Source organism: Bos indicus, chromosome 13 (genome assembly GCF_029378745.1).
Source record: "Bos indicus isolate NIAB-ARS_2022 breed Sahiwal x Tharparkar chromosome 13, NIAB-ARS_B.indTharparkar_mat_pri_1.0, whole genome shotgun sequence".
NCBI lineage: Eukaryota > Metazoa > Chordata > Mammalia > Artiodactyla > Bovidae > Bos > Bos indicus.
Genome location: NC_091772.1, coordinates 32,179,497 through 32,206,700, shown reverse-complemented (window position 1 = coordinate 32,206,700; position 27,204 = coordinate 32,179,497). Strand labels below are relative to the sequence as shown.

The window sequence follows — 27,204 nt, the reverse complement described above, 5'->3', positions numbered from 1 at the left end:
CCCTTGAAACTCCCATCAAAACATTTATTTATCAAGTATCTACTGAGCTCCCACCAGGTGTAAAACTCTGTGCTACACAGTGTGGCTCTGAAGGTGACAGATCCCACTCCAGCTCTCAGGATACAACAGCCTAGATGGGGATACAGACAAGACGACAGTGCGCTGGGGGCCTGGGACAGCAACAGAGGAGCACCAGTGCTGGCGAGGGGGAGAGCGAGACAGCCTTGGACAACGATGGAGCTAAGAACTAGAGAATGAGCAGAACAGCCACATGAAGAGGACTCAATATTTTGATATTAATGCTCTGCCAAAAGCACCTCTTGAAATGCACCTGTGTTTCTGGAGAGGTGATATTTACAGCTAGCCAATAGCCAGGCTGGGGGATACAGCACAGGCCATGGGTCCAGGACAGGGGTTCATGTCCAGGTGGCAGGAGAGGACAGAACAGTCCCAAGCCAACAGCGACACGGCACTCTGACTCTGCAGCACGTACTATCAGAGCAGCTCATTTACAAGGATAATACCTCAAGGCTCTGGACTAAGAGATCCAAGTAGCCTTCAGTGACAAGAGCAACTAGAGCCGCAAGTGACAGGGTCACCGAGGACCAGCTGGGACAGAGCAGTACCTCTGGACAAGGCTCAAGTTTCTAAGACCTTCCTACTTCATTCCCGTACACTGGCTCACTTCTCAACAATTTTCCACCTCTACTCACTTTGATCTAATTTTAAAGTAACATGTTACTCTCCTAAAAGCTGCTCCCTACTGATTTCCATGTAAGGGTATTTGGTTTTAACAGACTGAGAATTAAAAAAAATAAAAATGTCCTTGGACAGACAGAAAGGGTTCCACCTAACTTTTCCGCTAAACTCTGTAACCCTGTAGGTGGTACCGTCTTCTGGCTGCTGTCATCTGATGCCTGTAACAGGCTTCCCCACTACCCTCCTTCTTAAGGTACTTTTAGAATACAAGATGTGACCACAAAATCATGTTTGGCAATCCCTCAGCATCCCTAGAGTGGGGCTCCTGAGCTTGAACAGTACAACAGTGAAGGAAGGACAGGAGCTCTGAGATGACTCCAACATGGATGGAGGTTCCTAGAAATTGTGCCTGTGTTACCGAGAAACTTCTGTTGTGAACTCTTAAGTCTACCTGTCTGAGTCAAAGGAATGACTTTCCGTTAAAGTAGAAAAAGCATTCATAAATTATGAATAATATAATGCATACATATAATCATTTACATGATGGGGCATTATATGTAAATGACCAAAACAATGAGCCTGACATTTCATCATCAGCTACCTGCCCCATGAACCATGGGGGTGTCAGCTTCTTATTACTGTCTCCTTCCACGTGGTTTATTATGCTGTGATATATATATACTAACTTCCTACCAGGGTAAAAAGAAGGAAATATTTGCTTCTAAGATACAGTTCAGAACTATAAATTGTAAAGGAATAATCAAAGAACATTTAGCTTTTTATGTGAAATTTGTATAAAATGTTAAATTACAGTTATCAAAATAAACTTAAGTTTCATTAAAGTCCTTAGCTAGTATCACAGATGGGAAGGAATATCAAAAATACCTAGCTACAATGTTATGTGGCAGCCTGGATAGGAGGGGAGTCTGAGGGAGAACCGATTCATTATAGGTCTGGCTGAGTCCCTCTGCTGTCCACCTGAGATTATCACAACACTGTTAACTGGCTATACCCCAATACAAAATAAAAAGTTAAAAAAAAAGAAAAATGAGGTAAAATCACAATCCAGCAGTTCAAGGATCAGTAGGACAGAGGACTGGCATGCTGGCTGGCACTGCCACGCTGCAGGGGGTCCCAGAGAACCCACTTGCCACCACAGACAGGGCTGATCTTCTGCTATCAGTGATGACACCCATCCTGCATTTTTTAAATCCATTTTTCATGATTACAGACGATCGACGGCACTTGAGGGTTTCAACAGTGCTACCCACAAACAACAGTCAATAATCAAATTACCTGGGGTAGGAAGCCTGGGCTTGCTGAGTAGGAAGGGCTGGGTTTGCAGATGGTGGCACTGCTCCTTGGCTGAGGGAAGACAGCTGCTCTGGGGGTAGGCTGTAGCTCTGCAGGTGGCTCATCTGGGCGCTCCCTGCGACCAGGTAAGCACCACTCTGAGGAGGGTACACCTAGAACAGTTTCACATAAAACATGTTAGGGTCCCTCTGATTTTAACAGGCATGCTTTCAATTACAAACAGAACAATCATATCTCCGAAATCCTTTAAGTTACTTCTGCTGTCAGGCATTTGAAAAAATTACTTTTCAGTGACGTGGGCTTCTGATGATTTTTGTTCTTAGGTAAACAATAGCAAAACTCATGTTCCCCTCCATACAGAAGCAGTAAAGAAACTTAGCTTGAAATCTGATACTGATATAATCTCTCTTTCCATGTTGATACTGTATCTCCCTAAAAGGAATCCCTGACTCAATGGACATGAGTTTCAGCAAACTCCAGGAAATAGTGAAGGACAGGGGAGGCTGGCATGCTGCAGTCCATGGGGTCACAAAGAGTCACATGACTTAGTGACTGAACAACAAAGGGATCCCCCAAAATGCTTAAGAAAGTGTATTTGAATTCACTGTTTTACAGCAACAGTTCACACATACCTATTAGAGATATACTAAATATTTCCTAATTACAGTTTATTGAACACAGAGCAAGCTAAGCTAACCCTTCAAAGCCTGCAGGGTCAGCAGACTTTGTCAAGGGCCCAGACAGTACATGTGTCAGACTTTGTGGACCACATGGTCTCTACTGGCACTACTGAGCTCTGCTTATAGAGAAAGCAGTCAGAAACGATGTAAAACCGAAGAGAATGGCTGTATTTCAGTAAAAGTTAAAAAAAAAAAAACCAAAACAGGTGTAAGGGCTGCATTTTTGCCCTTGGGCCATTGTTTGTGAATCTCTGCATCTAAAAACTGTATTTGTTTTAAGCCAGAGAGATTAAGGTCTCAAGTGCCTCCCAAATCTTAACATGCATAATATTCTAATTTTCTGTAGTATTCATTAGATCCTTCCATTTCACATGTTTGAAAACTGTTCAGGGAGTGCGACTCTCACTAGCTGTTACTGTAAGACGGTAATACCACCATCAGGACACAAAACCACCACCATCTGAGTGCCTGTGTTAAAGCCACAAGAGACCGTACTACACACAGAATCCAAAAGGTCTTCATTGTAAACACAGCTAGTCCAGTCCTCACAAATGCAATTGTTTGTACTTTGCAAAACCAACAGGAAGGGGTTCTGTTTGTCTGTTGGCTCGTGCTGGTATCATGACTCATGGGTACGTGCTGTCCAGCCCCACATTTCTCAGGTCTGGCTGCTCTTCTTCAGGGTTCTGGCCCCTCCCTGCAGAAGTGCACCTCACCAAAAAACAAAAAAAACTCACCTGCACAAAGTTTATGGTACTCTGTGTGGATAAAATATGGTGTCTGGCGAACTGCTCCCTACACCTTGCACTTGGTGAGTTTGTGGGAAATGGGCTCTGGAAACTGCTGGTGTGACGAGTTTTAGGGGCCTGTGCTGCATCACACATGTTCCCATGTAATGGAACAGAAAAAAATTCAGATCAAGGCAGCTCACTGTAAAACTGAAAATGGGAGATACTCACAAGGACTTAGTAATATTAAGAAACTGTACTCAGACAAAAACTGTCCTTCTTAACCAGAAAATTAGATGTGAAGCTTTAAAAATACATAGATGTTTGGATCTCACACCTGGATTCAATATGCCTGGGGTACAGCCAATGCGTCTGTATTTTTTTTTAACTTGATGGTGACTGATGTGCACTTCTGCATAAATATAATTTTTTTGAACAAGAACTATCAGTATAGTTAGCATACTATACATTGTATTTGTCAATTAAAAAATCTTCTAAACTTTCTTTTTACTCTGAACATTACTTTTGGGAAGTTCCACATTTTATAAAAACATAGCTATTTCAAATAATCTCAAATATATTTGAAAATTTTAAATGAGATGCTTGAGCTTTTAAAAGCTTACCTGAGAACCAGAAACTCCAGATGACTGAATATAATACTGCTGATTCTGTAATTTTGCATACATGGAATACATGGGGTCTTCATTCATTAACTTGGTATACAAGGACAGGGCTTCCATCACTTTCACATTCAGTTCTGAGAGTTCTGAATGTTTTCTGAAATATTATACAAGAATGTAAAACATCACTGCTATTTAAATATTCTAAGTAATAAGATGCATCTCTTATAGTTTAACTCCAAGGCAACCAAAAAAAGATTTAGGTGTTGTATGGGTAAGATTTAGGTGTTGTGTGGGAAGGACTTGAGCTTATTGCACTTGACTTTACCTCAAAGTATCTAGGTTTCCCTCATTAGTAACACATGGGTCATGTGTGGGGCTTGATGATGCCACTAACAGCAAATATGATTACAACAGTTAACCCTTATTAAAAAAAAGGACTAACATCAGAAAGTCACACAAATTCTCACTTTAAAAAGGGGGCGGCAGGGACAGATGGGTCTAATTTTGATTCTCACATCTAATGGAAAACAAGTGAAAACTGGCATATCTGTAAAAACAAAATAAAAAGGCATCTCCATTCCAAGATGCAGCTTAGAGAGCTCTGTAGAGAAGAGGCCATGCAGCACAGGCAGCACACACACGGTCTTACCTATCAATATCCTCCAGCTTCTCATCAATGAGAGGCCCCATCTGGTGACACATTGCTAAGATGATGAGATGGAAGAAATGTAAGACAATGCAGCAAAAGACAGCAACTCTCTAAAAGATGTCATTTGGAATAATAAAAATTCTATCAATTAACCTCAGGCCCACAAAACCCAAGACTGGTTTTCCTGAATAGTTATAAAATCAATACTTTTGACTGATTGCATTGCTGTCAGAAAACTTTAGTACCAATCTTCATTTTACAACATTTTAAAATGTTGAATAAAATATTTACTTTGGGTAGAAAAGTATAAAAATTTGAATTCTACCAAAGGTTTAAACTGCATGTAAACATGAGACTGGTCACAGAACAGCAAGAAATGTTAACAGTTTTTATATCGTCTTCAATTCTATTTAATAATAAAAGCACTCTGTAAGAGAACATTAGATATAACCCTTAATTATTTTTTACTTGCAAGGTAAATGGAAAACAAGGTTTACCTTCAAGATGAAGTAACTCTGGAAGATCTGGTTGATCATCACTGGGATCTGTACTTTGCAACATCTGTAGCAACTGGTCCATTTTATCCTACAGGAATTAAACAGTTAATATAAAAAGCAACAAATCACGCTGCCACAATGACTTCTCACTTTGTTAATTAGATAATGGATGAACTTATAATTTACAGATATGAAAACTTCAATTTTGCTTTAATGTATTTACTATCCATGTATTTTCTTTACTACCATGTGAAGTCAGAGTCTTGAAACCTATTTCTTCTTGTTTTTGAAACTGATAACAGAAACTCTCTTAAATAAGAAGAAATACAGCAATATTTAAAGTTACAACATGTGATTTCATTAACCTCTTATGTCATGCTAGTGGATTTCCGTCTCACTTTGTTTTGGAGCATCGGTAGCCTGGCCACGGTGACAGGTGTACCCTATCAAGCTGGCATCATTACTTATGACTAACAACTTGGTTACTACTTCTCCACTGGGGAGAATACAGCAGCTGTTTTATAAGGCACAGCTCAGCTCTATTCCAGCTGTTCCTCTTCTAAGTCACACCAGAAGGATTTATTCTACATTCTCTTTCCACCAATGTTTCAGTTTGTCACCAAAAAAAAGGAGGATGATTTGTGGTTTCTCTATTCTCCTGTGTGAAAGGCTGGAAGGCATCTCAAAGCAGTGACTCAGATCTATTTCAGAATCTTTTGTTTTAGACCAACAGAAATAAAGAAGCCATCATGACATAAACACATGTAAGCATTATATTAGCAGAGATGTATCTATATGTAAGTTTAAAAAATCAAAATATAGATCTCCTGTACCAAACAATATTACTATAATAATTGCAAACTTTTCTCCATTCATGGTTTTGACAAGGTTATACTACTAAGCATAGCTACTTAGGTAAATTATTTAAAGACTATCAATTCAAAGCAAAGTTGTTACATAAACCAAAACAAAACTTTACAGTCTGCACAGAAGGAGAGTAGTTTGAGAGATAAATTAATCACTGAGTGAAAACGACACAAGTATATTAAAAAAAACTCTCTTGAAGTCAAAGAATTTCATATTCTGAAATAGATACTACTTTTCAATGTAAAAGAGTCCTAATTTCATTTTAAGTAGTCTAAAAGAGAAGGCACATGTCAGCAAAGTGTCTGAAGTCAAAAAAAGAGAGGGGTAAAATGAGAGTCAGCTAACATGTGGGTAACTTCTGTCCTCTTGGTTTACAGAATTCTATACCCTATTTGAAACTATCTATTAGAGAAATGAGGTTTCTAGATAGACCCTACATGCATTTTCTTTATTAATATTTATTTATTTGACTCTGCCAGATTAGTTACAGCACATGAGATCTTTGATCTTGTTGTGGCATGTGGGATCCAATTCCTGGACCAGGGATCAAACCTGGGCCCCCAGTGTTGGGAGAGTGGAGTCTTAGCCACTGGACCACCAGGGAAGTCCCCACACATTTTCTGATGTCGTGCTATAGCCAAAGCTGACTTTCCCTGCCCCTATACAGGCTCTGGCTCTCAGCACAGCCTTCAAAAGAGTGCTCTTCGAACTTTAGTCCTCTGGCTCCCTCCAAACAAGGCTAAAAATCTACAAATCCCTTCACATATTTTAAACAGGAATTCTCATTTTTCATCATTAGTTTAAAATGTTACAAAGGATATAACTGTCAAAAAATTAACTATTGAGATTTAAAAATAAAGTCAAGGACGTCAGTAGCAGTCCAGTGCTTAGGACTCCACATTTCCAATGTAGGGGGCTTGGATTTGACAGCTGGCTGGCAAACTAAGATCTCACATGCTGTGCAGTGCAGCCAAAAAGTAAAAAGTAAAGTAAATAAATAATAAAAATAAAAGTCACACATTCTTTTGAAATTATTCCAAAAAGTCTCATTACAATAGTGTTTGTAACAGCAAAAAGAAAAAAAAAAAAGAAAACCCACAGAGAAATGAAAACAACCGAACTGTCCAACAAGAGAATGAAGTCATGATAAACCCACACTATGGAAGATTAAGCAGGAAGTTAAAATGAGAAGGGACAACTATACCTACGACATGGCAAGAAAGGGACTAGAGAGGAAATTTCCAGGAGAATTTTGACTTGGTCTGTATTATTTGAATTTTTGTAACAACAATATACATGCATTAATCAAGGACTGAATTTTTTAGAGAAGAGAAGAAAACCACTTCAACTTCAATATCAAGTAAGGTGCTCTCGGGCAGAAAGTCACTTACCTCATCAATGTAGGCTGGTTCTGGCTCTGGTTCTATCGTTTCTACCTGAACTTCATCACTAAATTGTACCGTCTTCTTCTCTGTTTTAACTGAAAAACATGTAACAATTATCTTTTCCATATCATAAAATTACAATTTTATCTTAAAGTACTTTAAGTTGCAGGAAAGAATCTAGGTGTTTCCTATATTCTTTTCAATCTGACAGACTCAATTTAAGGGATACACCACTAGCAGATTAAGGCAGTAATGACAGAACAATACATTATGAAACTGCGTAAAGACTTCTTAATTTTCTCTTCTAAAGATTATATGTTTTCTATAACAGATACTTCACTAAAAATAAGAGCTACATCTCTGGAACAAAGATTAATCACCTATTACAAATGAGAGTTCAGTAAACTGCTGAATGAAAAGCAAAGTTTTACAATGGTATAAATGAACTCTGCTATTTAAAATTAATCCTCTTTTCAAATTACCAGTTCTTTCAAAGAAAAATCTCCGCTTTTCCACAGGCCATACTCTTTCAATATAGTGAATTTGGGAAGTGAGCTGTATATTCCCTGCACACCACTCAGACTTTTTTTTTTTTCACTAAGGGAATGACATTTAGGCCAGTGGAGAACTTTACAAATGGCCTTGGCAGGGATCTGAGTTTTTCCACTAAATCAGTCTGTATTTTTTTTAGTTACATTATTCTTTGCAATGAAAGGGTGGTTACTAAGGGATCTGCAAACTAGAAGTACATATTTCTCTTGCTCAACAAAGCAATGTTTAAAAAGTATTCAATATATCACTAACTAGCAAGTATAAGGTTATCATTTCCACAGCAACTGACTTTCTCCAAAGTAATACTGAGAGGCACATACAGCCTTAAAGGAATGAACTTTCTTTTGGGATCTTTTTATCCATGTATCAATATAGTTGCCTTCCCCTGTGGCTCAGTGGTAAAGAGTCCACCTGCCAATGCAGGAGACACAGGTTTGATCCCTGCGTCGGGAAGATTCCCTGGAGAAGATGGCGACCCACCCCAGTATTCTTGCCTGGAAAATCCCATGGACAGAGGAGTCTGGAGGGCTACAGTCCATGGAGATGCAAAGAGTCAGACAAGACTAAGCATCTAAATAACAACAAATCAATGTAGTCAAGCAGTATTCATAAAAATTAAGACTCAAGGTGGAAAGAGGGGGAGTGGAAAGGTGCAGAATTAAGAAAGGAAAATAATATTTATTAAACCACTAAATGTGCTTAATGGAATACTGCATTTCCCCCAATGAGTCTCCAATATAATCCTCTAAGATATACCCACCCTGTGAATGAGGTCAACAGTGGCTTAGAAGGATTAAAAGCAAATCAATGGCAAGGCCTGGACCTGAATGCCCATCATTCTAGCTGCACTAGCCCACACTACTGGAATCCAGCCTGTGACTTTACTCTGAGAACAGTAAGTCATATCACTTATATATCCTATATTGGACTTCCCTGGTGGCTCAGACGGTAAAAGCGTCTGCCTACAATGGGGGAGGACCCAGGTTCAATCCCTGGGTCAGGAAGATCCCCTGGAGAAGGAAATGGCAACCCACTCCAGAATATAAATGGAAAAGAGTTTAATCTCCAATAAAGGAATATATTCATCCCACAGAAGTCACAATAAAGAAAAAGTCTACACACACAAGAAATTTCAGCTTATTTCACTTTCCCATGGGAGAAAAAGAGCCACCCGCTATAGATATTTCCACTTTTTATCCTGAACTATAGACACGTAGAGAGCTGGGACAGCCCTGCAAGGTAGATTTGCCATCCTAACAGCTGGCCGTGCACAAGTCTGCAGTGTTTTTTCTCTTAGGGGCTAATACTATTACTTTGTTTGCGTGCATTATGTTTGTGTATTATGTGTCACATGTGTATAAATATCATACACACACACATATACACGTATATTATAAAGTCCTTTCACAGAATCTTACTGACTCTTCAAAATGTAAACAAGCTAAGTAGCTCAGGCTACTTCTCATTAAGTGAAGTGGACCTCTATTTCCTCATACAGAACAATACTACAAGGATCTTGCTAACACTCCTTTTCCAAACTTGAGAACTATAACTCCATTACATAAGCTCTGATGCTCTCTTTTAGGTGGTCCAGAGTGAAACACATGAAAATAGCTAGAAAATTCATTTTAAGGCTACCTTGCTATGTGACAGGGAAGAAGGTAAGATGGCTACTTTATCCATGTGACATACTGGATCTCATCTGGAATGGACATTCAAGACAATTCTATCCAACAACTAACTCAACATAAACAAACAAAAACAAAACAAAATCAGAGATAAAAACAAAAACAAAAAAAACCTCACAGCAAAATATAGAAAAGTTCACCATTATCAAAATGTGCACATTATGCACTGCCATTTAAACTAGGTTCTACAACTTGTTCTTGAGTTTAACAAAAAAGAACTTCATAAAGGAATGGGTATCGGAATCTGTCTGTATTAAAGTGACATAAAACATCCTGAAAATAACTATGAAACGGCACTGTTTTATCCAGGATCTGTAATGTATGCTATTAAAGCCTTCTCTTGAAAGAAAAGCATTTCTGTATTTTCAAAGAAAAGTGTATCTTTACTAATACATAGACACTTATTTATCATTTATTGTATAAACATTTATACAGTCTGTATTCTGGATACGGAGAAGGCAATGGCACCCCACTCCAGTACTCTTGCCTGGAAAATCCCATGGATGGAGGGACTGGTGGGCTGTAGTCCATGGGGTCGCTAAGAGTCGGACACGACTGAGCGACTTCACTTTCACTTTTCACTTTCATGCACTGGAGAAGGAAATGGCAACCCACTCCAGTGTTCTTGCATAGAGAATCCCAGGGATGGGGGAGCCTCGTGGGCTGCCGTCTATGGGGTCTCACAGAGTCAGACATGACTGAAGTGACTTAGCAGCAGTATTCTGGATAAGACTCAATACCAAGTACTGCTGTAAATAAAACAACTGAGACAAAGATCTTTTCTTAAAATTCTCGTAAACTGAAAAAGACCAAAGCAAATGGTGATTTATAACTCTCTTTGATCTCTTCTATCTGGCGTTACAGAAAGATAAGATGAGCTGAGACATTTTGCCAAGATAACTAACATACAAAAGCCCTTTAAACTCAAAACATTTCAGTCACTAATAGAAACCTTTCTAGATGAGAACATATTTCTGCTTCCTTAAACAGAGGAAGAATATGACTTACTCCTGATGACTCAAACTTATCATTAGGAAGATTCATCACAGTATTTTGTGGAAATACAGTGGCCCACCTACCAACATTTCGATAGGCTACTGGCAGTTGACATCTCCTGCAATGATTATGCCTGCCAGTAATACCACTTTTCCTCCTTGGCCCCACTTTTTAGTCCGTTTCTCCTTGTCAGCAAAGCTTTGGAAGTCAGAAAGTACTGACATGGTTAGGTATGGTTCCTTCTGAATATCTGACATTAAGTGTAGGAAAGCCATTAACTTGCTTAGAGGCTACTGCTGCCAGGTTTGAGGCTGGACACTAGGGAAATGAACTAACCTTAGAACAGGAAGAATCTCCACAAGGTTACACTGCATTTGTTGCACTATTGTCAACTGATGATACCAAAAATACAAGATTAAATTCTACAACATTTAATTTGCATTTCTGCAATGACAAATAAATACACACACACATTTTTTTTTTTCCTAAATAAAAGTCTACAGCCTGATAAACTGACTGGGGAATTGCATTTTTAATAAACACCTTGGAGGCTCTAACATTTGAGAATTCTTGCTCCAGAAAGCTGAATTTTAGAGAATTAAGGATTACTGTCCAGTGACAGACCAGAAAATACTTACTCATTTCAGGCTCAACAGTGAGATCTGCAGTCACAAAATTTGAAGGGAAGAGCCCCATGCCTTGATGGGTTTCCCCTTTCCACCAGTTGGGGTCACTAAGAGGAACAACAAAAAAAAAAGAACACTTTACTATAACAAAGAATTCTTATTTTTATTTATCTTTACCTTTTATGGTGTTTAACTTATATCATTACCAGATGTGAAGCCCACAAGAATCCAACGAAGGAGGAAATGAATGTAGCATTATTACAAATACGAGATGAGGTCTCAGAGAAGACATGAGACTCTAAACACAGTTCTTTTTCATATTTTGGAAGGCTAGTAAATGCTCTGAGGATCTAATATAAGGCTCTGAACTCTCTCCCCCGCAAAAGACAGATCCCCAGACTTAACTGTCAACTTCAGGACTTCTCTGCTGGTCCAGTGGTTAAGAATCTCCCTGCCAATGCAGGGGACACGGTTTCAATCCCTGGTCCGGGAAGATCCCACATGCAGCAGGGCAACTAAATCCACATGCTGCACTAGAGCTCTAGAGCCCACGCTCCACAAGAAAAGCCACCACAATGAAAAGCCCACACCCCGCGCTACAGTAGCCAGACCCTGCTCGCTGCAACTAGAGAAAGCCCATGCGCAGCAACAAAGACCCAGCACAGCCACAAATAAAAAATTAATATTTTTTTAAAAAACTGTCAACTTCAGGTGGTTAATAGGCTCCAGTCTAACAATTTTAACAGGATAGATGGTAGACTCTGAATCCAGACCTCCATTCCTAAATCAGTGTTCTCTGTAGCACACATGAGCATATAGTCCATCCACAAGAGAACACACATGATAGTAACATCACGAGGAGCACAAAATGTTCACAAGGAACACAATCCCCAGTGCATCCCCACACTCACCACTGGATCCCCAGTGCCTAAGATAAGGAAAGCTGCTGCTGCTGCTGCTAAGTCGCTTCAGTCATGTCCGACTCTGTGCGACCCCATAGACGGCAGCCCACCAGGCTCCGTCGTCCCTGGGATTCTCCAGGCAAGAATACTGGAGTGGGTTGCCATTTCTTTCTCCAATGCATGAAAGTAAAAAGTGAAAGTGAAGTCGCTTAGTCGTGTCCGACTCTTAGCGACCCCATAGACTGCAGCCTACCAGGCTCCTCTGTCCATGGATTTTCCAGGCAAGAGTACTGGAGTGGGGTGCCATTGCCTTCTCAAAGCTAGCCAGCACTCAAGAAAGATTTTTTGAATGAATGAATGATTAAGGTTTCGGGCAACTTCCAAATAACCAGCTCAAACTACTTCATTTTCTTTCACTCAAGAAAACATACTAGTACACAAGTGTGATAGATACTACAGGAATAATCTTAGATCTATTTGAATTGACCTTCAAAAACCACTTGCAAAAAATTTTAGCACTTCATTATGAGTAACAATCACCAGCAGTCATTTTCAAGTAAACATAAAACTGTAGTAAAAAAGAGATACACTGTATCATCTCCCTGATGATATAAATTACTTCAATATTATATATTTCTTCTTTTTTTTTTTTTTTCTGGACAAGGGGCATAGTCAGGAGGATGGCACGCACGTCCGAGAGCAAGCCTGAGTTGCACTCCAGGGTCTCTCATTCCAGACGAGGAACCAAGGCCCTCCCCCAGCAGGACAGATTCTTGACAGACCAGCAGGAGAAAAGAACCACAGGCTGGCTGCGGGGGTCAATGGGAGGGAAAGAAAGGTCAGCGAGGCCCAGAGACCTCCTCCTAAGTAGTGACCCAGCGAATCCCCCAGAGAGGAGAGCTGGAGAGCAAGGGTATCTTTGTGTCCCCTTTTGTGGCACAAAAAGGCAGGAGTCCTTTATGCTTTGCCTCCAAAGGGTCTGGAAAACAACCAGGGTCTGGGGCTTAGGGTTCCCAGCATCTTTGGATCCTTCTGAAGCCTGTTATGACAGGACGAGTCAGGGACCACCAGGCCCAAGGGAATGCTCCTAAAGGCTGGAACGAGGTGTGAGAGAGCAGGGAGGTGGGTCAGGAGACCCTCAGGAGCAGGGTCTGGGGGTCACCACGTGTGGTCTCTCGGTCACGTTCCTCTTCATCTCCCTGCTATTGAGTCCACAGTGGAGGGTCAGAAGGATCTATTGGAATCGCATCACTGAGACTATATATTTCTTATAAATTCCATAAATGCATATATGTTTAGTGTATTTTCTAAAATCTTAACTTTTTTTTACTAATTTAACAGTGTATAGTATTAGATAGAACCAAAAATGAACAGAGTAAACTAGGCCTCCAAAACAAATAGAAAGCATTTAAAGTGATAGATGAGAAAAAAAATTAAACTATAAAATACAAATCTCAACAGTATGACACAAACAAAGCAACCGACTGTCTGTCCTACAGAGAAAATACCTGAGTCAATATTTGATTTTATTATGTTTGATAAGGCAGTCAGCAGGAATAAATGAAACACAGAATATATTATGTATCTTCAAGTGAGTATTCAGCTTAGTAGTAACCATCACCTGTCATCAAGAACTGTAATAATTTCTCCAGCTTTAAAAGTCAGTTCATTATCTTCAGCAGCTTCAAAGTCGTATATAGCACGAACTTTCCGGCCTTCATGTTGATGGTTAGTTAAGAGGTTGGATGTGCTTGGATACAAAGTGGAAAGGGTGGTTGACTGCTGCCTTTGTTCCTTCAGGGACAACTCAATGGCTGGAAAATAATGAGTTTAAAAAAAAAAAAAGACCCAAAATGTTAATATACCCAACAATCCTAAGAAGTACAAAAAAGTATCTGAGGGTAAAAAGTATTCTTTCAATAATGTAGTGGGAAGCTAGCACATATCCTGATATAATAATAGTGAACAAAAATAATGACACTGATTGTATTCATTCATTCACAGCTTAAAAAATAAATAAGCTAACAAAACAGCTGAAGAGCATGATGGCTTTTTTTACTGAACAGGTACAATTTAAAATACTCTGGGTAATAAAGTGATATAAACTCAAATCTGTTTTTTAAATTTATCTACAGATATTTTATATTTTCTTTCATCTTCTCAGTTTATTTCTAATAGCTTAAGTTTACCAAATAATAATCAAAATCACTTTGGAAGTCAGAAGTCCCAAGCTGGAGTCCTTCACTAGGGGCTCATTAAACAGAAGTCTCAAAGATAGCATTTGAGAGCCTGTGTTTTATTGTTCCAAAGGTCATTCTCAGGTAAGCAATCTAAGAACTGGAATTTGGAAACAAATGCAGTGAAGTCTCACCTAACACCCCAAATAAATCTTAAATGTGTCTGCTCTATCTCCTCCCCAGTGCAGGCCATCACCACTCAGGCTTTGTAATGTAATCTTAATGAATTGACTACACCATTTTCAATTCAATACATAATCCCTTCTTCCCTGCCACCTCTGTTCCAAATGAATAAAAGATTAGATGAGAAAATAAAACTTTAAAATTAACATAAGAAAAAATAGGAAATCAGGAGCCTGGGAGAGAGGAAAATACCTTAAGACATTAAAAAAATTGTAAAAGAAAAGCAAAAATTTTGACTACATCAAAATTTAAAACTTGTTTAATACAACATGCCATTATCAAAGTTAAACTATAAGCCAAAACCCAAGAGTAGACATCCACAACAGATATAACAAGCAAAGGTTGATATCCAAAATAAAAACTATATATACACCATTACCTAGGAAAAAAATATAGAAAAAGAGACAATTAAAGCAGCTAATAAACACACAAAAAAGGACTGAACCTCACTAGTAATCAAGAAAATAAAAATTAGGTATCATTTCAAACCCATCAGATTCACAAAAATTACTCTGATACCAAATGTCATCATGAGACTACAAATAATAAGTGAATAATAAGAGCTTTCATACACTGCAAATGGGAAAGCCACAACTAGTAGTAAAGTTGAAGATGTACCTACTCCATAAGGCAACAATACCACAAAACGATCTTTCACATGCACACACACACACTGAAGAACATGAAAAAGGGTATTCAATGCTGCAAACACGTTATAGTAAAAGAAATCAGAAAATCCAGATGTCCATCAGTAGGAAGGAAGATAGACTAAAGCAGGTGCTTATTAGAACCTAAAGCAGGTGCCAATACTGGAATATTATACAGCAGTTAAAACAAATGAACTTGACATAAATACCTTATTATGAATAGATCTCAAACATTGCATGAAAAAAACAAGTTGCAGATGGTACCTAGAGTGCAGTATTTATGAAAAAAGAATTTGCTGGAAACAAACAAGTATTTGGTATTATTTATGGATACACAGATATAGTAAAAATATTATAGAAACAAGACTGAACAGACATACACGACAGTAGCTGCCTTGGAAGAGGAGAGGAAAAAAGTGATACTGAAGAGAGGAACAGAGGAGAACAAAGCAGATTTCAGCTTTGGCTGTGAACTATTTCCTTTATTTTTAAACATCTTAGGGGAAAAAATATCAAGTAAGAGACCTATCATCTTCCCAGGGTCAGGGACTTAAAAAATGTACCTTTCGCTAAATCTTCCTCTTCTTTTTTGTTAGCCGCAGTACCAGGATCCTTGGCTACCAGAGCTGGGCTTGCTTTCGCTTGTTCTGCAGCCTAACACAGAAAAAAAAAATGATATTTGAAAGCTGTTCTCAAATTTTCCTACTCCCATTAATCTAAGAACTCACAAGACCCCTCCTTGAATTAATCCACCAGACTTCTGAACAAGAAAGAAATCCAAGGGGGAGAAGTCTCCACTTTGAAAGGAGACAGAGCTGAGGCAGGACTGGAGAAAACAGACTGAGCATTCATTTCTTAGGGATGTCAGAACAACCACACTTTGCCAGATGTGACTGAAAAGGGGACACTAAAGGCAGCCAGTATGTAAACCAGCAAACACAGGCTAGAGGAGATCTCAACATTTCTGGAAATTTTTATAACTAGAAAACGGGGTGCGAGGGGAAAGGAGATGACTACTTTTAAAACAAGTAGTTTTTAAAACATCTAGACAAGAGTTATATTTTGTTGTTTCCTTCCAGCTCAGAAGTCAGGAATCCAAATTTCTATATAATAATATAAATGTTCATAAGATTATACTATCTTCTAAACTAAAATACTAGTAGTCAATGTTGACAATATATTACTGTCCATCTTAAACATATTTTGTAAATAAAGTACTGGACAAGTAAACAAACATACACATTGATTCATGCTTATAGAATCACAAAGCTTCCAAAGCCTGAATGACTGCTTACTTTTTGGTGGCCATCAAGGAGAATTAGACTCCAGCCTCCTTTTTCAACCATTCCATCATTTACCAGAACTGCTGGCACGAACGTACACACACATACACTTTGACGCCTCTGACACACACTTGATTCTACTCATAACGTCTTCCCCTCTAGCTCCTTTTACTCCATCCACATTTTTTCCTACTAAGTTTCAACCCAAAAGTCAGGGAACAGCTAAAATATCACTTTATCAGTGAAACATTCCTAAACCCTCTAAGTAAGCATCTCCTCCTTTGCGTTCCTCTGATTTTCAACAAGGTCCTAGGACATGGGTAGATAAGAAGGCAGGCTGTGGAGTCAGGCCAACGCAGTGTATGTCCCAGATGTACCACCTTCTAATGCACGAACCTGGAGCCCATAAGCCTCCTTGTGTCTCAAGTTCCTCCTCTACAGAATGAGGCTGCTTACATGTCTATCTCCATAATCAGGATGTGTGTTCCTTGAGGGCTGTTGTGGCAGTTTAGTTGCCAAGTTGTGTTCAACTCTTTGTGACCCCATGGGCTGTAGCCCACCAGGCTCCTCTGTCCATTGGATTTTCCAGGCAAGAATACTGGAGTGGCTTGCCATTTCCTTCTCCAGGGGATCTTCTCCACCCAGGTATCAAACCTGGGTCTCCTGCATTGTAAGCAGATCCTTTACCAACTGAGCTACCAGGGAAACTCCTTGAGGGCATATGGCCCTAAATATTATAAGCAATGATTGTTGACTAAATGAAAGGCAAAATATTCAACATTATAGTAAATACAGTCTTCACATAATAAATTTTATAATGTCACACAAATGCACGAGGCATTTATTTTTAGAAAAGCTGATAAGAAAAGAGCTTTTGGACTCACTGAATAGAACATTAAGTATTTTCAATCTGACCCACCTCTAGCTGTAACCTTCCCTGGATAAAAATGTTTTATTATCACACACCTCTTAACACTGAAGGTATGCTTCATCAGAGAACCTTTTTCATAATATATGCTTTTTGTTTCACAATTTAGTGAATTTCACAAACTAAACATATAGATCTTTTATGGTCTGTGAAGGGATCTCTACTGGTCAAGAAGGAAGCGCAGAACTGAGCTATATTAAGCTCTACATTCCTGAACTGCTCTCTTTTCAAAGTTCCTTTCTATCATCAGGTTCCAAGTATAGCAATGCTACTTGTCTTATTAACCAGTCAAACGCAGCAGCAGAGCCAGCATCACTGCTCCCTTGAGGTCAAAAGTCAGTGCTATGAGAGAACCACAGCAGCAAGAGTCAGGTGACTCAGGATGACTTTTCTTAATATTTTTACATTATTTTCTTCTGTACCTGGATGACAAACCATACTTAAAAAAAAAAGTCCTCATGTTTCCAGAGGCTTTTGTTAAATATGCTAACAAATATCTAGTCTGACTAAAATGTTGTAAGCATAAGCGACTAAGTGGCTATAAAATTTGTAGGGACTTCTGCAGTTGATTCCAGATGACAGATTTTTTTTTTTAATTAAACAAGGAGCTCTTTACAAACAGGATTTTCAATGACAAACAAGCTCTTCAGAAGCTACTATTAAAAAAAAATAAAATAAAACACCATTCTACCTCATCATAGTTTATACGCATTTTACATATTTCCTGTGGGTGAAACACAGCAGCTATAACAGAATGAGCTTTCACATACTTCATAACATCTACATGAAAAAAAGTCACTCTTTCCTACTGCTAATCTACATCTTGAATCTTCTGAACAAGACAGGAATCCCATGTCTACACCCATCAGTACGTAAGCACTCTTCCCAGTGTTCACTCCACTTTTTATCCTTCAAATCCTAGTCCGGACAGACACATATCTACTAACCTCAATAGCAAACGGAAGGCAGGATCGTGTAGTGGAAAGAACACTGGACTGAGAGTTGGAAGGCCTGTTCCAGCTCTGTCAACCACTAGCTGTGGCCCTGGGCAAGTCACTTAACCATTCTGGGGCTCAGTACCCTCATCTGTAAAATGAGGGGATTAGATTAGAGGATCACTAAAGTGGCTCCCACAACTACTTGAGACTCGAGGTTAACCCAGCAAAGCTATGGATCAACCAGATTAACTCTCCTTCCTTCTCTTACAGGAATGCAGTTTTCACTTGCACTAAAAGTTGTCCTTAAGAGCAGTGCTGCTCACACTTTAATGTGCACAGAATCATTGGAGATCTTGTTTACACGGAGCTGATGAATCCACTGCTTGGTGTGGTATGTTTCCACACATGAGTGAGATGACAGTCCTAACAAGCTTCCAGCTGATGATGACGACTGATGGTCCACGAACTACACTGTGAGCATAAGCTCTAGAACAGGTTCTCAGGGTACAGAAACTGACACTCCACTAAGTAGCTACACTCTTCCATTCTCCATAGTGAGTACAGTCTTTGATAATTAAACGCTGCTTCTGTTGTCATGTTATTATACCGTATCTTGGATTATTCTGCATAAAATTATTCCTTAACTACAGAGATTTAGAAATTATACTGAGTTGTAAAAACGAGCTATCAATTATGAATGACTACTTCTCAAGACATAATTTATCACTGTAAAATTAGTCATATGCTAATTTTTTAAGTAAGAAGAAAAATATCCTTTTCTTCTTTCATTTCCAAAATGTATTTCTGGATCTTCACATCTCAAGAGGACTTAGATAAATCAGAAGTGCCTTACGAAGAAAGTCTACATGAATCACTTCATAATTCCCTTGAAACGGCCAAAACCCTGAATGCAAGCCCTTCACAACTAAGCGTTTTCCACTCATGTTATTACATCATTCATTACATTCCACCCCAAGCAGTATAGTGGGGAAAGACAATACAGTAAGTTACCAGACATTTTAAGCCTGCTTAGTCAGGTGGACATCCTAAATAATGGTTACGCAGAAAAGAAAAATAATAAAAAACGTCCCCTTTCATTTTTTTTTTCCTATATGACATAAGTTAGAGATTGAGCCCATTACATAAATAATTTTTTTAAGGCAAATTAAGCCTTTCAGTCAATTATATTTATTAGGAAGAAGAAAGAAGACTTCTGTGCTGGTCAGTTCTTATTAATGGGAAAGATGTTTTATGTGTTTCCCCTCCTAATGAGCCCTTTATATCTCCCTCCCATTTAATACAGGTGTTCATAAATTTCATAGTCCAAATAACCTCTAAACACATCCTTAAATTTTAAGGAAACTTTATTTCAGAGCTGTCATTCTTTGTAGATAAAATTACAGCATGAAGAGCATTTAACAAGAATGTCAGTACTAACTAATAAAGCAATTTGCTCTGTATCATTAAAATTATATTAAAAGAAAAACTTAAAAAACAAAACAGTTAATTCATTTAAAAAGAAGAAACATTGGGGAAATGGAAGTTGGAAAACATTAGCAATCCACTATATATTCTTTTGGGCACCTTTATATGCAAGATTACTATTATTAATAAAATTCCTCTGGAGTATTAACAACTACCTGGGTTTGTAAGAAAAAAAGAAAAATTCAAATAAACATGGTTAACTTTAGAAACAAACTGCAGCGTACACACATGTCTATAAAATACCTGAGAGCCAATAGCGGGAAATGTAACACCCTGTTCTTTCAGGTTCTTAATCATTGCTGATATCAGACTGAGCTGTGGATCATTCTTGAATTCATCCGTCCATTCAACCATAAGAGCCTTCAATTTTTCACATACTTTAGGATGACCCTGAAAAATAGAGAAAAAAATTTAACAAAAAAGCACTTTCTGGTTAATGATTTAATACAGTATTTCAGATCTCTCTTTAAATCATAAAGTATCCCTAGCTATAGGTGACACATAAGAAAACACAGATGGTTACTAGAAATAAGCTACTTTTATTTTCATATTATGGAAAAAAAATAGATGATACCATCACATACGCCACATCAAATCAAAACATTAGATATACAGTTACTTATTTTGGAGGCCTGAAAGATATGACTTTTCAGAGTATTTTAAGACTAAGAGTATGTCAGAGTATTTTACTCACTCATATTTTACTGCATATGAAGAAGACAGGAAAATCTATTTTCTTTTTTTCAGACCAATAAAAAAATAAGTTGGAAAAGAGAATAAATAATACAGTTCTTTTATTTCTAATTCCTGATTTTTTATATGCATGACTGTGTTTTCCTCCAATTACTTAATTATCTTGAGGCCCAGTACTGTCCATATTCCGGGAAACTTCATTTCTTCAAAACAGCATCTCCCTCTTAAGTATAAAACCAGTAAGTTCACTATAAAATATATGTAAAATAAAGTGAAGTTCTTTCTCCTGTATGCAACTGCTTGCCTTTCAATGTAGTTGTTTATATTACTAAGTACTGAGTACACATCTTCAATTAAAGAAAATATTATATTAGAATCTCTTCATAAATAGCTGTACATTTTGAATGGACATTCAAGACATCAAAAGAATGGTAAAGAATTAGTAAAAAAAAAAAAAAAAAAACAAAAAACCTTAAATACAATATAGCTAAATAACTGAATAAAGTAGCACAGGAAAAAATTATCACATACCATAGTGTATTAAAAGAAGTCCAGCATTTTAAATTATCTCACTTCTTTACTGTTTCCTACTAAAATTTGGAAATGCTCTTTTTTCCCAAAAAAACATGAAGCATTTCCCCTTTTAACATTAAAAATAATTTTTCTTAATAATTACTCCACCCACCACCAAGAAAGGCCAGAGATAACTACCTTTAGAATGCATGAATTTTTACTGGGAAAACTTAGATATTACTTAGTAATTAAATTTTAAAAATTCCTTCAACTGCTGGATTTGAATGCCTTACATTTTGTTAAGCAGATGACCTCTGTGACTAAAAAAGCACAGTAAGAACTGTGCCCAAAATAAACTGGTACCTTTTAATCAGATAGAAAAATGCACATATTTTTCATCAGAAAAAAGGACTGATGAAGAAAAAAGGTTAAATGTATCCTAATTTGGCTTCACCAAAACCAATGCTCCAAGTTATATAAATACGTAGTCTCCTCAGCAAACCTAACATGGATATACATGGGATAGACATAGCCTAGAAAGAGCTAAAAAAACAAAAACAAAAAAACACAGACTAGTCCTTTGTGATTTAAAAATGTGAAGAATTGAACAATAAAATACATGTAAAATACATGAAGAAAGAAGACAGTCTTAATTCATTTCTGGAAATAATGTTCTTTACCTTGTTTAATACGTTGCTTACTTCACTAGCAAAATCTCTCGAACATACTTCTAAGTGAAAAATTTTGCCACAGTTTGATACACATGCTCCTAGAAGCTAAAAGGATAAAATCGGAAGTTAAAAGGGCTTGATTTTGGCAGACAATTTTGCTGTAGATCTTAAAACGAAATCACTCACAGTGAGAGCCTGCATAGCCACATGAGGATCTTTATGGTTTACCCTCCTCATAATAGACCGAAGACAATCTTTAGGTCTAAAAAACGAAAAGTGTAACAATTAGTTGTATATTCCGCTTCCCCCTCCCACCTTAACTATAAGAGGCAATAAGTTGTGATATAAAATGGGAGAACCTGGTAGAGAATTTTAATTTTTATTAATGACACAATTGAAAAACTGTACACTAAAAAGTTCCTTCAAATTTTTCAACAAAATTAACAGGCTCTATCCTTAGCAATCATAGACTAGGCATTTGGGGCTAATTCTGGTTGGAAGGTTTTGAAAATAAAATGACAGATCAAGAGTTTTACTTCTAGTCATGATAGAATAAGTGGAACTCCTGTTGTAAATAATCAGAAAACTGGAAAAATATATTTAAAATACACTTGAGACGTCAGGCCACAGGTAGCACGGAATGATGATCTGTAAGAAAGAATACAAAATAGATAAACCAGACATTTGCTTCAACTTTCTACACAGCGGCACTGCAGATACTGCAACAGGCTTTCTGTCTATAGGCAGTTTCTGGATCTCAGTGCAGAGAAGGTGATCCCAGGAAGACAGCGGTGATCTCACTGAGTTGAGGGGACATTAGGATTTTAGCAGGCTAATTTTTGCACTTTTGAAAAGCATGTTGACAAACACAAAATTATCACTTCAAAGCATGGCAGGGGCCAAATATAAAAAGGATTATCTGAATACTAAAATTGAAATCATTAAAAAATAATGATCCAAAAGTGATTTAGCACTATGAGTAAAACTTTTTAGAAAATAATTCCCAATACTTGCTTTGCCACCAAGGTTTAAATGAAATTTCTCATGTATTGTTCATAAATCACATTAAAAAAAAAAAAGAATCTAAACTGCAGGGACTTGTGGAAGGAAGATGGAGAAAGGCACTTTGAAATGGATCTTGTACTTTGTATTTCACTCATTTCTATACTGCTGAAACATTTTGCCACAGCCAATTTTAAAAACCAAAGCAAAGACATGTCTGACACCAAAGTAAAGTTTGCTACGGCAACCATAAAAAGGATAATGCAAAACAGGAAAGTGGACTAGAATGCTTGAATCCTGATAAACACTTCATATATGCTAACAAAGCAATATCTTTTTAGATACATTAAGCTAAAAAAAATCCATTCAGAGTTGTACATAAAATTGGTGCTATTAAACAACGGAAGTGACCCACAAAACTCTAGTATTAACTACCTCATTCTGTTCCGTGTTTTTTTAAGTCATCTTTTCAGTATTTCCACAAGATTATAAGTAAAATACAGAAGTGAAACTGAAGTATTTGTATACACATACCATTATTAAATCTTACTATGCAACAAAAAATTATGGCTAAAATATTGTTTTCAAAAAGGCATAAGAGTTATAAGCGATTTTATATGTATACTTATAGCTGATTCACGCTTTTGAATACAGCAGAAACACAACACTGTAAAACAATTATCCTCCCATTAAAAAACATCCTATGAAAAACCATAAAAAAGAAAATAAAGTTATAACTGAATTTAAAGTAGGCATCCTCTGGTTATTATCTTCTTGACAATAAATGAACGTGGACTACAAACACAGCATCTGTACAATTTATCACGTATACACGTGCCCCTCTGAGAGTGAAAGGCGGTGCTAACCAGGCATAATGTATGCACAGAGTGAAACCACCCAAGGCAAACTGGATGCGTGGTCACCTGAGCCAAAAATATATTCATCCAAACATTGTCTTTTTATGCATAGATCTCGGACATGTAGCTCATACGAGAGTGAGAAACAAAGGCAGTACTTGCATCAAATTGTGGCTTCTGATGTCTTTTCCTTAAATCCTAGGCCAGATAAGAAAACAGGCCTTTCACAAATGGACAGGGCTGCCTCGGTATGTGTAAGCTCTGATGAACTAAAGCATCAGTTTCTTTATTCACAACATTATTCCAATCCACCTCAACACACTGCACTGTAGGCTTCAGAGAAAAGACAGCTTTAGGAGGGGGTCCCTGTCTATCCTCTCCCCCTACACCACTCTCGTCATTTAGGTTCTATGCCTTCAACATGGCCGATGCTCAAGAAAAAGTCACTGAGCCAAATGGGACAAACACTACTTTTCATTGTTATACAATTAATTAGTATTTTGAATAACTAAATAATCTTCACTATAAAGCTCTATTTGTTACCAACTTCTGCATCTTCCACTGAGTTTGCTTCCCATGTGGAAAATGTACATGCTCTCACAAAATTTATTTCTGAAACTTGCATGGTAAGGGAAAAATGCACAATAAGAAGTGTGGCGAGAAGCACAGGATGTGAAAAAAGAGACTGATGGTACATACAGATGAAGTATTTTATAAAAATGCCTGCTAAGATAAAATCTGCACGTGCCTTTAGAGGGGACTACCACCAGATTCCACCACCAATCAGTTAAATCCTGATGTCTCTCAAAACCCTTCCCCAAACCCCACTTTCGTATTTAAACCAATCTGTAAGGCTCATTCACGGAGAAGGCGATGGCACCCCACTTCAGTACTCTTGCCTGGAAAATCCCATGGACATAGGAGCCCGGTAGGCTGCAGTCCATGGGGTCGCTCAGAGTCGGACAGAACTGAGCGACTTCACTTTCACTTTTCACCTTCATGCATTGGAGAAGGAAATGGCAACCCACTCCAGTGTTCTTGCCTGGAGAATCCCAGGGACAGGGGAGCCTGGTGGGCTGCCGTCTATGGGGTCGCAAAGAGTCGGAGACGACTGAAGCGACTTAGCAGCAGCAGTAAGGCTCATTCACACTTTTCCTTATCTTGGAGTGGAAAAACAAAAAGATAGGAGGGATCAAGGATACAGACGAGAACAAGGAAAGAACTCTCCCTCACCTTTTCCAGCCCCAAATAATGCTCTTAACTTAGATGTGATAAATGGCCACAGCGTAAATCACACCACTGTAAAATGTAAAGGAAGCATATTGTTTCCTGGGTTTCCAAAGTCAGGGTATAAGGCAAACATGGTGGTTAATCAGTTTTCCTTGCTAGGGAGTTCCTACTGGAACTCATACCCTGCCATCTCTCAAGTATGCTCAATACGGGCAACTTCTCCTCAATTACTGAAGCACAACTGCTATGTTGTGCACCCAGCGAAGAACATGGCTAGTATACGTAGGGCCATGTTTAAAATATGAATACCCTGAATAATTACTCTCAGTGTGGGGAGACATTCACACTCTGTAAGAGAAACGGGAACTGAAATTCTGAGACAGCACACAGAGTTCACTCAGTGGACAGCAGACCAAGTTTTCAGGAAAAATAACATGGAGGGGGCTGCAAAAGGACACAGTTAAGTTCGGGAAGCTAAACACGTATATGATGCAACTCACAGGATCAAAGAAAACTAAAACTAATTTTGCATTCCTGCAATTCTCTTTTCAAAGAACAATGAAATTTCAAATCTCTTTGAATAGCCCTGAGTACATTTCCAAAACTGTCACATTATTTATAAATATCTACTTGTAGGTATGTTGTTGTATAGTTATGACAGTTAAACAGCTCAACATTTGTCCCTGGTTACCAATTAGTGAGACTACCTGAAAAGGTCTTTCCATTAATACACAAAGAGAAAGACAAAAATATTCAATGATTTTGCTGGATAAAAGGAGTCAAGGTTTATGAGATCTTACACTTAGTACAACTTTTTAGAAGTCTCTTATTTCAAATATGTCTCATCTCTACATCTCAGATAAAAAGTACTTATGTACCATAAAGATATCAGGTTCAACTGTAATAAGATTTTATACGCTTGGGTAAATTATTACCATTCAAAGAGCAGTGAATTTAAATTCTAATTCTGCATCTATTACTAAACCAAAGACTTCAGATCAATCAACTTTTCAAAATGAGAATACCACCTCTTTATTATTCCCCTCATGGGGCCTGACAGAAGAACAATAGGGCATTTCCCTTAAAGTATTATAAATATAAAAGAAAAACAGTTAAAAAAGAAAGTAACAGTAATAACAATCCATAGTACAACTCACAAATGTGCTTGCATGGTTAACCTCTCATCACCTTTGAGGCAGGACTGAAAAGGTACAGAGCTACTAGCTGTGTGTTTCTAAATAGGGGCAGAAAAATTCTTGTGATGTAAGACTATCTGGCGTATCACATCTCTGGCCCCTGCCTAATCGATGTCAGTAGTAACCTCCTGTCATCGTGAGAACCAAAACCATTCCTAACAGAGCGACACCACTGGGCTGAGAACCACTGCTAGACAAAAGCGGCACTGTGATTCAGGAGAAAGAGACGCAAGGCCCGACAGACCTCATCTGTAGAAGGGGACTTCAACACTTCCAGCTCAGTGTGTTATTACGTTACTCCCAGAATCGTGCCAGGGACTTAGAGACACTCGATGTGAGTTCTAGAAAGCACAAACGTGTCCTATTCTTCTATGAGTTTTACTTTTACAGCTTTAGCTTTCAGAGCTATTTTAGAGTGATTTAAACTTTACATTTTCATTTTATATGCTATAAAAAGTACTTTACTACAAACTATAATTTAAGGATATTGTAGAGTGGGGAGGGAATATATGTATGCATACTTTTACAGGTCTTAGTACCTAGCAGGCATACATTAAAAGAGATGAGAACTCAAATCTTTGCTGATCAAAGTAAAAAAAACTTAATTAACAGATAAGGTAAACCCACCTGGAATACTAGAGGATGACTTTCAAAAGCATAAAGGCATTACATTAACAATAAAAGAAGTTTAATATAAAATACAAAACAAATTTGAACTGAAATGAATAATAACTGTATATTCAATGTCATATTCAAAGTGCATATATGATTTGTAATATACATTACATAAAACACAGTCTACACAGCACAAGGGGGAAAGGGCAAAACACTGAATAGAAATAATCAAATTCTTGATTCTAAGCTTATTAAATAGGTATTTCTTATGAGATGACCAAGAACATGAACACAGTATACAAATTACGTTATTTGGTTAGTGAAAAGAACAAGTTCATGTTCCGGAAGGACTTCAGCAGAAACACTGAGGATTAACGGAAATGCATATAACACTCACTGAATTCTTAAATTTAGAATGATATCTGAGTTTCCCAGATCATATAACACAGAAGTATATATCAGTCAAACAAAACACAAGGTTATATCATGTATGTGAGAAAGAGGAATCACTAAAAACTTA

General features: G+C 37.8%; 1 protein-coding gene and 1 non-coding gene across 3 annotated transcripts in view; both read right to left on the bottom strand.

Moving 5' to 3' along the window:
- The window catches only part of STAM (signal transducing adaptor molecule), a 63,360-nt gene that overhangs the window by 10,513 nt on the left and 25,643 nt on the right, over window positions 1-27,204 (bottom strand). For both annotated transcript variants that reach the window (XM_019973117.2, XM_019973118.2), the window contains 11 exons: window positions 21,971-22,046; window positions 21,794-21,889; window positions 20,151-20,297; window positions 15,837-15,927; window positions 13,828-14,020; window positions 11,317-11,411; window positions 7,449-7,537; window positions 5,191-5,278; window positions 4,694-4,748; window positions 4,045-4,198; window positions 1,996-2,165 (listed from right to left, as the gene is read on the bottom strand). In XM_019973117.2, the coding sequence (XP_019828676.1) occupies window positions 1,996-2,165; window positions 4,045-4,198; window positions 4,694-4,748; window positions 5,191-5,278; window positions 7,449-7,537; window positions 11,317-11,411; window positions 13,828-14,020; window positions 15,837-15,927; window positions 20,151-20,297; window positions 21,794-21,889; window positions 21,971-22,046 (1,254 nt within the window). The remainder of the gene's footprint in view (window positions 1-1,995; window positions 2,166-4,044; window positions 4,199-4,693; window positions 4,749-5,190; window positions 5,279-7,448; window positions 7,538-11,316; window positions 11,412-13,827; window positions 14,021-15,836; window positions 15,928-20,150; window positions 20,298-21,793; window positions 21,890-21,970; window positions 22,047-27,204) is intronic.
- On the bottom strand, window positions 13,378-13,463 carry LOC139186720 (small nucleolar RNA SNORD62). The gene has a single exon (XR_011570388.1). It is a non-coding gene; the product is annotated as a small nucleolar RNA SNORD62 (small nucleolar RNA).